The following is a 12,754-nucleotide window of genomic DNA, read 5'->3' on the forward strand; positions in this document are numbered from 1 at the left end:
CGGCAGTCTTACCCATGATTGCGGTTTTGAGTAATGAACCAGGCTGGGAGTTTTTAAAAGCCTCAGGAATCTTTTGCAGGTGTTTAGAGTTAATTAGTTGATTCAGATGATTAGGTTAATAACTCGTTTAGAGAACCTTTTCATGATATGCAAATTTTTTTAGATAGGAATTTTGGGTTTTCATGAGCTGTATGCCAAAATCATCAATATTAAAACAATAAAAGGCTTGAACTACTTCAGTTGGTGTGTAATGAATCTAAAATATATGAAAGTCTAATGTTTATCAGTACATTACAGAAAATAATGAACTTTATCACAATATGCTAATTTTTTTAGAAGGACCTGTATATAGAAGAAAACAGCTGGCACTGTCTATAGAAGAAATCATCTGGTACTGTATATACAGGAAGACAATGTATATAGAAGAAAACAGCTGGCACTGTCTATACAGGAAGATACTGTCTGGCACTGTATATAGAGGAAATCATCTGGTAATGTATATAGAGGAAGACAATGTATATAGAAGAAAACAGCTGGCACTGTCTATACAGGAAGATACTGTATGGCACTGTATATAGAGGAAATCATCTGGTACTGTATATAGAGGAAGACAATGTATATAGAAGAAAACAGCTGGCACTGTCTATACAGGAAGATACTGTATGGCACTGTATATAGAGGAAATCATCTGGTACTGTATATAGAGGAAGACAATGTATATAGAAGAAAACAGCTGGCACTGTCTATACAGGAAGATACTGTATGGCACTGTATATAGAGGAAATCATCTGGTACTGTATATAGAGGAAGACAATGTATATAGAAGAAAACAGCTGGCACTGTCTATACAGGAAGATACTGTATGGCACTGTATATAGAGGAAATCATCTGGTACTGTATATAGAGGAAGACAATGTATATAGAAGAAAACAGCTGGCACTGTCTATACAGGAAGATACTGTATGGCACTGTATATAGAGGAAATCATCTGGCACTGTATATAGAGGAAGACAATGTATATAGAAGAAAACAGCTGGCACTGTCTATACAGGAAGATACTGTCTGGCACTGTATATAGAGGAAATCATCTGGTACTGTATATACAGGAAGACCATGTATATAGAAGAAAACAGCTGGCACTGTCTATACAGGAAGATACTGTATGGCACTGTCTATAGAGGAAATCATCTGGTACTGTATATAGAGGAAGACAATGTATATAGAAGAAAACAGCTGGCACTGTCTATACAGGAAGATACTGTATGGCACTGTCTATAGAGGAAATCATCTGGTACTGTATATAGAGGAAGACAATGTATATAGAAGAAAACAGCTGGCACTGTCTATACAGGAAGATACTGTATGGCACTGTATATAGAGGAAATCATCTGGTACTGTATATAGAGGAAGACAATGTATATAGAAGAAAACAGCTGGCACTGTCTATACAGGAAGATACTGTATGGCACTGTATATAGAGGAAATCATCTGGTACTGTATATACAGGAAGACAATGTATATAGAAGAAAACAGCTGGCACTGTCTATACAGGAAGATACTGTATGGCACTGTATATAGAGGAAATCATCTGGTACTGTATATAGGGACAAAAGGCTGGAACCGTTTATACAAGAAAACAATAGCTGGCATACAGGGGCAAATTGCTGGAACTGCTTATAGAGGAAAACACTGTATATAGGGGCAAACAGCTGGCACTAGTTATAGAGGAAGGTACTGTATGGTGCTGTATATAGTGGCTATTGAAAAAGACCCTGACTTGTAGTGTTTTGTTTTTTTTCAGGGGGAAGGTCGAAATGTTTTTAGGATAAATGTTGGCACACTCTTCCCCAGGGTAACCCTGGCTGGCACAGAAATGCGGGCAGTAACCGACTGGACCGTTCATGGAGGGGCGTGTGCGGATTTGTAGGCGCAAGCCTTCCACGCGCCATCTTGGCTCCACACAGGACGAGCAGGAGGATGCTGCTCCCTCATACAGTACACGAGAACGTCGTCTCCACGTCACAGTTTACACAGGCCGACTTCTATCGCAGCAATCTCCTCAGAAAGTAACGGTCCAGCCTGACGTGAGGCGCATGCGCGCTGCGGTGCACCCTGGACGCGCATGGAGTCGGGGCCGCGCACGCAGCTGGTCCCTCCTTCCCTGGACTCCTGGCCCAGATTTACTAAACAAAGGCTGCAGTGTGAGGTGCAGGTCAGTGATGGCTGCTGTACATCTATCACTAAGTGCATGCTGCAGGCTATTATAAGTGTGCATGCACAGAGGTAAGCCCTTCATTCATCCAGTCCTTCACATCAGGTGCTGCTCCCATCATGTCATCATATGTAATGCATGGATTCCAAATCAGGGTCAGATTGCTAGTTGTAGGTTTATTAGGCACAAATAAAGTTCAGATATTTCAATTTGGTGACAAGGGTCATTTCATCCTGGTGGCTTACTGTCACTATTGGTGGCCATGGCCGACCTATGTGCTGCGATGGTTTCTGATCACCTGTGTCAGCATGGTGCAGTGTCTTTATTTTATTTTTAAAATGTCCATGAGCCATAATAATAATCACGTGTAACCTCATTGTGTAAGGGAGCGTGTCGGCAGCATCGTATTCATGTCCGCGAGGTGCAGCGGTCAGATGGATGTGTGGCATATCCCAATGGTGGAACATTTTCCCTGCTTCCTAAGACCTCATCCACATTTCCGTTTTTCACTGTCATTTTCGGGAAACGTACCCATTGATTTCAATGTGTCTGTTTACACATCAGTATTCTTTTACTGACTTGAGACATGCACTACTTTGTTACATGACTTGGACCAAACCAAAGGATACGCAGGGGGAGCTTTATCAAACTGGTGTAAAATAAAACTGACATAGTTGCCCATAGCAACCACTCAGATTCCTCCTTTCAATTTCCAAATGAGCAGTGAAAATCTGGAATCTGATTGGTTGCTATGGGCAACTAAGCCAGTTTTACTTTACACCAGTCTGATAAATCTCCCCTTGTGTGTCTGTGAAACACGGATCCTTCACAGATGAAACACAGATTTTTTTTGTTTTTTATTTTTCACGGACATCAAGCTGGAAATGTGGAAGAGGCCTAAGGCTACTTTCACACCTGCATTAGGTGCGGATCGTCTGGTATCTGCACAGACTGGATCAGCACCTATAATGAAAACGCTTGTATCTTTTCAGAACAGATGCGTTTGTATTACCATGAACAAAAAAGAAATAAATAAAAAAATTATATAATTTTTTTTGTTCATGATTATGCAAACGGATCAGTTTTGACTTACACTGAAAGTCAATGGGAGGCGGATCCGTTTTCAATTGCACCATATTGTGTCAGTGAAAACGGATCCGTCCCCATTGACTTACATTGTAAGTCAGGACGGATCCGTTTGGCTCAGTTTTGTCAGACGGACATCAAAACGCTACAAGCAGCGTTATGGTGTCCGCCTCCAGAGCGGAATGGAGGCCAAATGGAGGCAAACTGATGCATTCTGAACGGATCCTTATCCATTCAGAATGCATTGGGGCTGAACTGATCCTTTTTGTGCCGACTGTGAGAGCCCTGAAACTGATCTCACAAGCGGACCCAGAAACGCCAGTGTGAAAGTAGCCGTAGTCGAGGGCTGTCCCACCCCGGCCGTAGTATTAGGTTGATGAATTAGCAGCTCCATTAGATATTAAAGCCTCTTTCACTTATCCTTGTCAGTGGCTCACCCGTGAAGAACCTATGATCAGTCTGTGTGTCCGTTTTTAGTTTTTTTTTTTGTCTCTGTGTGTCATTTGTGTTCCACAGATGTTGGTAGGCTGGTTTCCACAGCCTTTTTGTGTCAGTAGTTTTCACGGACCCATAGACTTCAAGGGGAGTGTTTGGGCTGCATCACGGACCAAAGTAGTCCATGTCTCCATGGTTTTTCAACTAACCCAAAATCACTGATGTGTGAATTCAATGGGTGGAGAACACAGAGAGCACACTCCATGATTCACTGACTTGTGGGTGAGGCCTAACCAAGCTGTCAGTGTCCCCAACGTTCTCCTCCATCCACTTCCCTAGTAGTCAGCACCTCACTTGTTAGGCCGCCGCATCAGGTCCCCTATTTCCTCATGCACACGACCGTTGGATGTTTTGCGGTCCGTGCGCATTCGCATTCCACATTTTACAGAATGGACGGCTCCTACTAGTAATGTGCACAATAATAGGACAAGTGAAATGACAATGCGGACATACAGAAACAGAATGCACACAGACTTATTTCAGTTTTATTTTTTATATTTTTGTGTGGCCCCACTGAAGTGATTGGTTCCCTTCCGGGCTGCAAAAAAACTAGAATGGTCCTTTATAGGACAACAGTCTCCCACCCTCGTCCTCCTGTCTTCCATTATTGAACAACCCTACAATGCGTGCTTTTCTGCCAGGAATCTACATAAGAGCAACCTATCACTGCCCGTCCTGGTCTCCACTAAGAGAAACTGATGGAAGATTTTAACTGTTTAAGGCCTCTTGCACACGAACGCGTGCGCCCCGTGGCCGTGCTGCGGTCTGCAAATTGCAGGCCGCAATGCACGAACAGTCTCCGTGAGGCAGCCCCAGCGGATCGCGGACCCATTCACTTTAATGGGTCCAGGATCCGGCCGTGCCGCAAAAAGATAGGACATGTTCTATCTTTTTGCGGAACAGAAGTACGGGACGAAACCCCACGAAAGCACTCCATAGTGGTTCCGTTCCATGCTTCCGTTCCGCACCATTCCGCATCTCCGGATTTGCGGACCCATTTAAGTGAATGGGTCCGCATCTGTGATGCGGAATTCACACGGAACGGTGCCCGTGTATTGCGGATACGCAAATGCAGTCCGCAATATGGCCACTGAGCACACAGATTCGTGTAAAAGAGGCCTAACGCTGTTCCTGCTCATATGTATTCAAACAAGGATGTTTCATGCCATCTTTTCATCATGACTTATTTTTCATGTTTACGTTAGTGCAAGATGGAGAAGTCACCTTGTTCGGTGGACATAAAGAACCTGGACCAAATGTCTGGAAGGATCCTAAACCTTACAATGGAGATAATCGGCCTCCTGACTGGAGAGGTGAGTTGACACTCTTGTAGCCAGGTTCCTGTTGGGTTGGTAGTCTGTAGATGTTGTCGGAGTGTCTTTGAGTTATCTGTTATTTTCCAACGTACAGTAGGCTATGGATATATGTCACGTTCAAGCTTCTGTGCATGCAGAACAGCAAGGAATACCCTCAACATAACATAGTGGCTGATTGTTCTGTTTTTGTCCTCATTGATACATATGTTTGTCTTAATAAGTAGGAATATACCGTGGTAAAGAAATCTAGTGACATCTTGAGTAACATGACAGACATCATGGATGCTCCACCTTCTTCACATGAAAGAGACCATGACAAAAAGATCCTAGACCTCACATACAAGATAATTCAGCTGCTGACTGGAGAGGTGAGCACTGCTTCGGAAAGGGCATTAAACTGCCATGGTTTTCTTTTTCAGTACCTCTACTTTGTTTAAGGCCTCATGCACACAGCTGTATGTATTTTGAGGTCCTCAAACCACAAATCTGAAAAATACAGATGACGTCCATGTTGCACACAGCTTTTTTGAGGACCAATTGACTTCAAAGGGTCCACGGACCACATTTTGGGGACATGTTCTATCTTTTGGAAACAGACATATACTGTAGGTGCAGGATAAAACTTACCAGGAAAGATTAAAGGACCTTAACATGTATAGCTTGGAAGAAAGAAGAGACAGAGGGGATATGATAGAAACTTTTAAATACATAAAGGGAATCAACAAGGTAAAAGAGGAGAGAATATTTAAAAGAAGAAAAACGGCTACAAGAGGACATAGTTTTAAATTAGCGGGGCAAAGGTTTAAAAGTAATATCAGGAAGTATTACTTCACTGAGAGAGTAGTGGATGCATGTAATAGCCTTCCTGCAGAAGTGGTAGCTGCAAATACAGTGGAGGAGTTTAAGCATGCATGGGATAGGCATAAGGCTATCCTTCATATAAGATAGGGCCAGGGACTATTCATAGTATTCAGTATATTGGGCAGACTAGATGGGCCAAATGGTTCTTATCTGCCGACACATTCTATGTTTCTATAGTAATATCAGGAAGTATTACTTTACTGAGAGAGTAGTGGATGCATGGAATAGCCTTCCTGCAGAAGTGGTAGCTGCAAATACAGTGAAGGAGTTTAAGCATGCATGGGATAGGCATAAGGCCACCCTTCATATAAGATAGGGCCAAGGGCTATCCATAGTATTCAGTATATTGGGCAGACTAGATGGGCCAAATGGTTCTTATCTGCCGACACATTCTATGTTTCTATAGTAATATCAGGAAGTATTACTTTACTGAGAGAGTAGTGGATGCATGGAATAGCCTTTCTGCAGAAGTGGCAGCTGCAAATACAGTGAAGGAGTTTAAGCATGCATGGGATAGGCATAAGGCTATCCTTCATATAAGATAGGGCCAGGGGCTAACCATAGTATTCAGTATATTGGGCAGACTAGATGGGCCAAATGGTTCTTATCTGCCGACACATTCTTTGTTTCTAAAGCACACATCCGTATGTACGTTCCACAAATTGAACGTGTCCTATACTTGACAGCAATATGCAAAAAAAACATGATGCAACACAGACATCACAATAACCGTGGTGGTGTGCATGAGGCCTAGAGCCTAGTTGTTTGAGGAGATATAAGTAGTAAAATGTTGTGTACTGAAAATTAAAGTGTAAATGTCCCTTTACACAGACGACACAGCAGGCAAATTTGGGAACAAATGGTTCATTCCCAATAATTGCCTGCTTGTTACAGAGGATGGAAGCTGCATTTGCATGCAGCAATCATCTCTGCTGCTATAGTGATTGCTTTTCACCCTACACATTCAGTGTTTCTGAGCAGCATAGGTGGACTGGAAGGAATTGCCTCACTCCTCACATCCTCAATGAATGCTGTCTGCAGCCGCACTTCTGTTCCGCGGCCCCGCAAAAAAATAGAGCATGTCCTATTCTTGTCCGCAGACACGGACAGGAAAAGGCATTTCTATTATAGTGCCGGCTATGTGCGGTGTCCGTGTTTTGTGGATCTGCAATTTGTGAATGGACCCTTAGTGAGAAGTTCTAGAAGGAATGGAGAATGACTGAAATTACTGTTGTGTTTCAGGTCCCTCTGAAGAGCGGAGATATAGCTGTGTACTTCACTACAGATGAGTGGGAATATTATAAAAAGCATGAAGATTTTTATAATAGCCCAGCAATAGTGTCGGCCAGAACCCTCCGATTACAGCGTAAGTGACATATTCCATTTCAGATGCATCCCAATGGTGGAATAGAGCGTGAGCGCCTACCGTGTAACCCTGTAGTCCACCTGACACACATACTGTGGGCACCAACAATTTTCCTTGCACCAATTATGATAATTCCTTTCCTGTTCTGAACTGTTTTGATTATAATTCAGGTGTTTCAGATTGCAGCATCTAAGTTGTCTGACAGAAACACGGGCCCCCTCTGTCATCCCAACAGAACAATGCGATCTGAGGGTGCTGATAGGTTACCATGACAGCCAGGGGCCCGACGTAAGCCTCTGCGTATTTGGGCCTGTTAAAGAGGACCTCTAACCTCTCCTAACATGTCTGTTTTAGAAACTGCTTGCATCTCCCTGGTAATAACAATTCTGGAGCATCTACTGTTATTATTAGGACTCTATGATGTACTGATAATTTATTATTCCCGCTAGAAGTTATGAATTAATTACAAGCGGCTTGCAATAAAGGTTCAAATGGATGTTACTTTTTAGAGGTGTGTGCCTGCACAGACTAAAACCATCCAGTCATTGCTGCCAGGTGTCAGACTGTGACTGTATGGGGACACACACCAAATGGTAACACCCAACTGGACCTTCACTGTAAACTACTAGGAATTCTTTTCTAACTTCTAGGAGTTACACAACACAGAATCATAAGATTATAAGCTCCAGAATTGTAATTACAAGGGGGATGCAAGTAGTTGCTAAAACAGACATGTTAGGAGTGGTTACAGGTCTTTTTTGAAAGGGGTTATCCAACTCTTGGTAACTAAGTCTGTATTGTTAATGGCCGTGCAGCTCCTTCAGTACTGTTCAGTTACTCACTACTGCCTGTTAGGTAATTTCTCCTGCTGTATCTCGGAGGAGGATGTGCTAGAGAGAAGCTGCGCTCCCACAGGATGACTGACAACCTTCTGTGTACACACACGCATTAGGGCTTTACTACCTAACCCCTTCCCACTAAACAACATAAGTGATTTACTGCAAGCCAAACTGATAGGTCCAATACTCAGAAATACATTATCATGTTACTTATCCTGCATGGTGAATGAGGTAAAAAAAAAAAAAACGTTAAAGAGTAACTAAACCTTTTATATAATAAATAAAACTATATATAATAAAAAACTATCCCTGATATACTTTATTAATCAATTTTCTATTTTTACTACACTTTTCCCTGCCTAAAGCGCACCATGCGCTTAAAACTCTGTTCTTTGTACACCACTGACAGCAGCGTACCGAGTACATTTTATCAATGGGGCCGCAGCAGCATATTGCTGCTCCTGTTCGTGCTCCTCAGAGGATTACTAACTCTTGGCATAGCACATGGGTACAAAGTAACCAATGTGCTATGCCAACAGTCAATGTCAATTTTGTCAGAATGTCTTGGATAATAAAACCGCCACATAAAGTAACACATTTCAGATTAGAAAAATGAGTCTCTGGTCTAAAATGGATTTGACTGGGAAGGATTAAAGGGGTTGTCTACTTTTGTTGTATTGACCTATTCACTGCTATTCACTTGAATGAAAGGAGCCATCCCATTGAAGAGAATGGGACTGTTGAGCTGTAATTACACTGCTCACTGCTGCAATATCGACAGCGAGCAGGTAAGCGGAGGAAAGAACAAAGCACTCGTACAAGCACTGCATTCTCTGAATACAGCTGATCTGATGTTGAGGATTTATCCTGAGGATAGGCTGCATTCTCCTCATACAGCTGATCTGATATTGATGATCTATCCTGAGAGTAGGTCATCAATATAGCAAAAGCGGACAACTCCTTTAATATCCATGTGCAGTCAGTGAGAATCCAGCTGCTGTAACCCCCCTCACTTTCTGTGGATAAATGGTGACCGCTCTAGAAAAATAACATGTCACTTTGATCTGTGTGTTTTCTTCTGGAGTTTGCATGGCCAGCCCACTGTAGTCAGAAGCTGATCCTGTGGCCTTATTGAAGTGAATGGGGAGAGCGCCACTGTTCTTTAACTGGGCCAGGAGGGATGGGGTCTCATTCTAGAGATAGGAGAGCTCCTGTAGGTGATACCCACACATATCAGACATTTATTGCATTACATGTCCAAGATAGAACAAGCCCTGTTATATAGCATATCGGTCTGTCTGTATTTTCATGTGTTGCTAATCCAATGCTTGTGCATAGCAGACAGTCTGTCAAGGGTTTGTTTTTAAGGTTTCCATTAGATAAGTGTATCTACCAATTAATTTAATACTTTAAACATGAATTTGATCCTTTTTTTTTTTTTTTTTTTTTTTTTTTTTTTTTACAGGTCGAGTAGCTCTCAAGCCTACAACTCCTACTCAACCACAACCACCAATGGTGAAAATGAGAAAGAAGCGAAAATATGTAAGGAGAAAGGCCAAGGCCTCAACCTCCCGTAGAAAGTTGAGTGAACAAGATGAAGATTGGCAAATGCAGGAAGAGTATGCATCTGACGCTAATGCTAACCTCATGATGGCAAATAGTGAGGATGATGATGAAAGTTTTGACAGCTTATTTGTCGTTAAGTGTAGAGAGTGTGGTAAAATGTGCCAGAACAAAGCCGCCTACATATCCCACCAAAAGACCCACACCCGGGTTTTCAGTTGTAACATCTGTGGTAGATTTTTCCCTCACAAGCTACTTCTTCTTCAGCACCAAAGGGCCCACATAGAATCAAAACCATACTCGTGTGCCGATTGTGGAAAGCGCTTTCCCCGTCCTGTTAATCTGGAAACGCATCGGAGAGTACACAGTGGTGAGAAGCCATTCTGTTGTTCTGAATGTGGGAAAAGGTTTTCCTGTGAGGCAAACCTTCTCAAACACCATAGAATACACACAGGAGAGAAACCATTCACATGTACCGAATGTGGAAAGTCCTTTGTTAAGAGCTCACATTTGTCCCGGCATAAGCGCATTCACACCGGGGAGAAACCCTTTCTATGCACTGAATGTGGGAAGAGCTTCACCAACAAAGAAAATTTGGTCACTCATAAAAGGTTTCACACAGGAGAGAAGCCCTTTCCGTGTAGGGAATGCGGCAAAAGCTTCAAATTTAAGTCCCACCTTATGGTACACCAGAGAACGCACACTGGAGAGAGGCCATTTTCATGTGCTTATTGTGATCGACGCTTCATTGAAAGGTCACATCTCGTCAAACACCAACGTTCCCACACTGGTGAAAAGCCGTATTCATGCAAGCACTGTGGAAAAAGTTTTGCTCGCAGCTCACATTGCGTAAACCATGAAAAGACACATGCTCGAGAGAAAAAATTTCCATGCCCTGATTGCGGTAAATGCTTTGGATTAAAGAGTCAGCTGAAGAAGCACTGGAAATCTCACTAAGGAAATAGTTCTCTATGGATGTGCTAAGCAGACACTGAAGGGCAATTCCATTAGGTCCAAGAACGGGAAAAAAACATTTTAGGGGAGATTTATCAAAACTGGTGGAAAAGTAGACATTTTGCCCATGATAAACAATCAGGTTGCTGGTTTCATTTTCCAAAGCGCCTCTGAAAACTGAAAGGTGGAAACTGACTGGTTGATGTGGGCAACAACTCTTTTTGCTTTTTTTCAGTTTTGAGACCCCATTATTATAGTAAACGGTATATCAGTTGTAATGTTCCCTAGGGGGCAGTGTTAAAGTAGTGTGTGACGGTAGAATAAATCTAGTCATGACAGAGGGGTGCTCATAAGGTGACAACCAATTTTCTGGGGTCAAAATGTGCTCAGAGCAGTTGTCCAATTTCCAAGGGAGGAAGGGGTAATTTATTTTTTCTTGACTGGAATCTCCTTTCTCCAATGTAAATGATATGAACAGGTTTTAAAAGATGTGGAAAAAGAAGGGAGATAAAACATACTGTACAGAAAACCCACAAAGGAAATGGTTTGGTGTACTATGTTTTTCACAGTAAAATCCATGTTAAACATTTGACAACCCACCATTTGTTTCCAGCACAGGACTTCCTGATCATTCAAAACCACATACTGTATGAACCGATGCAGGAATTGGACAACATAGTCGATTACAAAACAGACAGTAGCATATTACATGCTAGTTCTCAGTGGGCCTGATGACTTAATATTGGTCAGATATTCTGCAGTGTTAGATAAACAAGGATCATTTGAAGAACAAACTTTAAGGTCCACTAAACCCTGAAAAAGAAATGAAGCAGAACTTGCTCAGGAAAGTTTGTCTGTAGTCCTTCCTTTAAGGACATCTGTACACTGCTGCAGAAAGCAGATATCCTACAGTCAGAGAATTGTCTTCTTTCTACCTGCCTCCCTATCTTCGGCTGGAGAATGACTCTGTGCACTACCATGAGCTCACAGACAAAACGCAAAGTTTGGAGTGGGCAGGCTTACCGTTGCATTCATTTCAATAGGCATCCAGAGCAGTGTGAAAGAGTTGCAAGCTGCAGAACGTCTGCAGCTTCTTACAAAACCTCCCCTGTATGGCACTGTTTGGGAGTAAGGAGAATGATTTTAGACTTAATTTTTAACAGTCCCTACTACAGGTCTATATAATGTATTTATTTTTCTCACTTATATGGCTGGCAACATATTTTACAACGCTTTACAGACATTATCATCATTAATCTGTTACCCAGCATTCCGGGGACCCTTAATGACACGTTTGGCTATGCTATAGTATATAGGATGGATAACTGGGATTTTTACTCAGCTTTCCAGGCTCCTGGCTAGCAAATCCAGCTAGGTGTTCCACAATACTGAGGATTTACCAATTCATAAAAAGGATAATCTGGCATACAGTCTGGGAAAGCTGCCACTCCGATGGTGCTGGGATCCCTGCTGTGCTTCACTACCCGCTCCTGTCTTGACATGGTAGGAAATGGCTGTGAGTACCACTTAGCCAATCGCTGAATAAGGCGGCTCATGGCTGAATGTCATTCTCAGCCATTTCCTACCCGGTCAAGACAAGGGTTGTAAACAAGATTATAACAAGTACAGTGGTCAGTATCAGTATTAATTAGTTCCAGGGCGACCATTGTATGTTGAAATCATTGTAACTTGAGTACTTGGTTCCATAGCCCCAAAATGTCTTCAAAGATAAGAGAAAATGAAGATTTAAGAAAAATAAGATAACAAAGACAGTTACATATAACTGAGAACTAAGCCCTTACATATAACAGTCAGAGATAGATCCTAACTAGCAACTAATCCAGCTATTTTACCAGAGAAGTGGCCTTGATTGGTTGGATCGGAGTCTGAGACATTGTATGTTTCAATTTACGATGGGTCAGAAAAGACCATTATATGTTGAAAATATTGTATCCTGAGGCCATTGTATCTTGAGGGACCACTGTATATGTTATAATCTGAGCTTGCATTCCCTTTAAACTAATTGTCCAGATAGAAAAATATTTTATTAAAAACCTTCCCA

At 42.1% G+C, this 12,754-nt stretch overlaps 1 protein-coding gene across 1 annotated transcript; it reads left to right on the plus strand.

Annotated features, from left to right (window-relative positions):
- The first annotated feature begins 2,108 nt into the window (after positions 1-2,108).
- LOC122942094 (gastrula zinc finger protein XlCGF57.1-like) lies at positions 2,109-11,316 on the plus strand. The gene is made up of 5 exons (XM_044299589.1): positions 2,109-2,212; positions 4,999-5,106; positions 5,334-5,477; positions 7,213-7,336; positions 9,641-11,316. The coding sequence occupies exons 1-5, from the start codon at positions 2,123-2,125 to the stop codon at positions 10,693-10,695; spliced, it is 1,521 nt and encodes a 506-aa protein (XP_044155524.1). The 5' UTR covers positions 2,109-2,122; the 3' UTR covers positions 10,696-11,316.
- Positions 11,317-12,754: the final 1,438 nt, after the last annotated feature.

This window comes from Bufo gargarizans, chromosome 6, assembly GCF_014858855.1.
Source record: "Bufo gargarizans isolate SCDJY-AF-19 chromosome 6, ASM1485885v1, whole genome shotgun sequence".
Classification (NCBI taxonomy): Eukaryota; Metazoa; Chordata; class Amphibia; order Anura; family Bufonidae; genus Bufo; species Bufo gargarizans.

Excerpts from the sequence above, each read along its gene's own strand:
- LOC122942094 (XM_044299589.1), top strand. The coding sequence starts at position 2,123 with ATGGAGTCGGGGCCGCGCACGCAGCTGGTCCCTCCTTCCCTGGACTCC. Across the intron at positions 2,213-4,998 it reads GGCTGCAGTGTGAGGTGCAG|TGCAAGATGGAGAAGTCACC; the intron begins GTCAGTGATGGC and ends TGTTTACGTTAG. Across the intron at positions 5,107-5,333 it reads TCGGCCTCCTGACTGGAGAG|GAATATACCGTGGTAAAGAA; the intron begins GTGAGTTGACAC and ends CTTAATAAGTAG.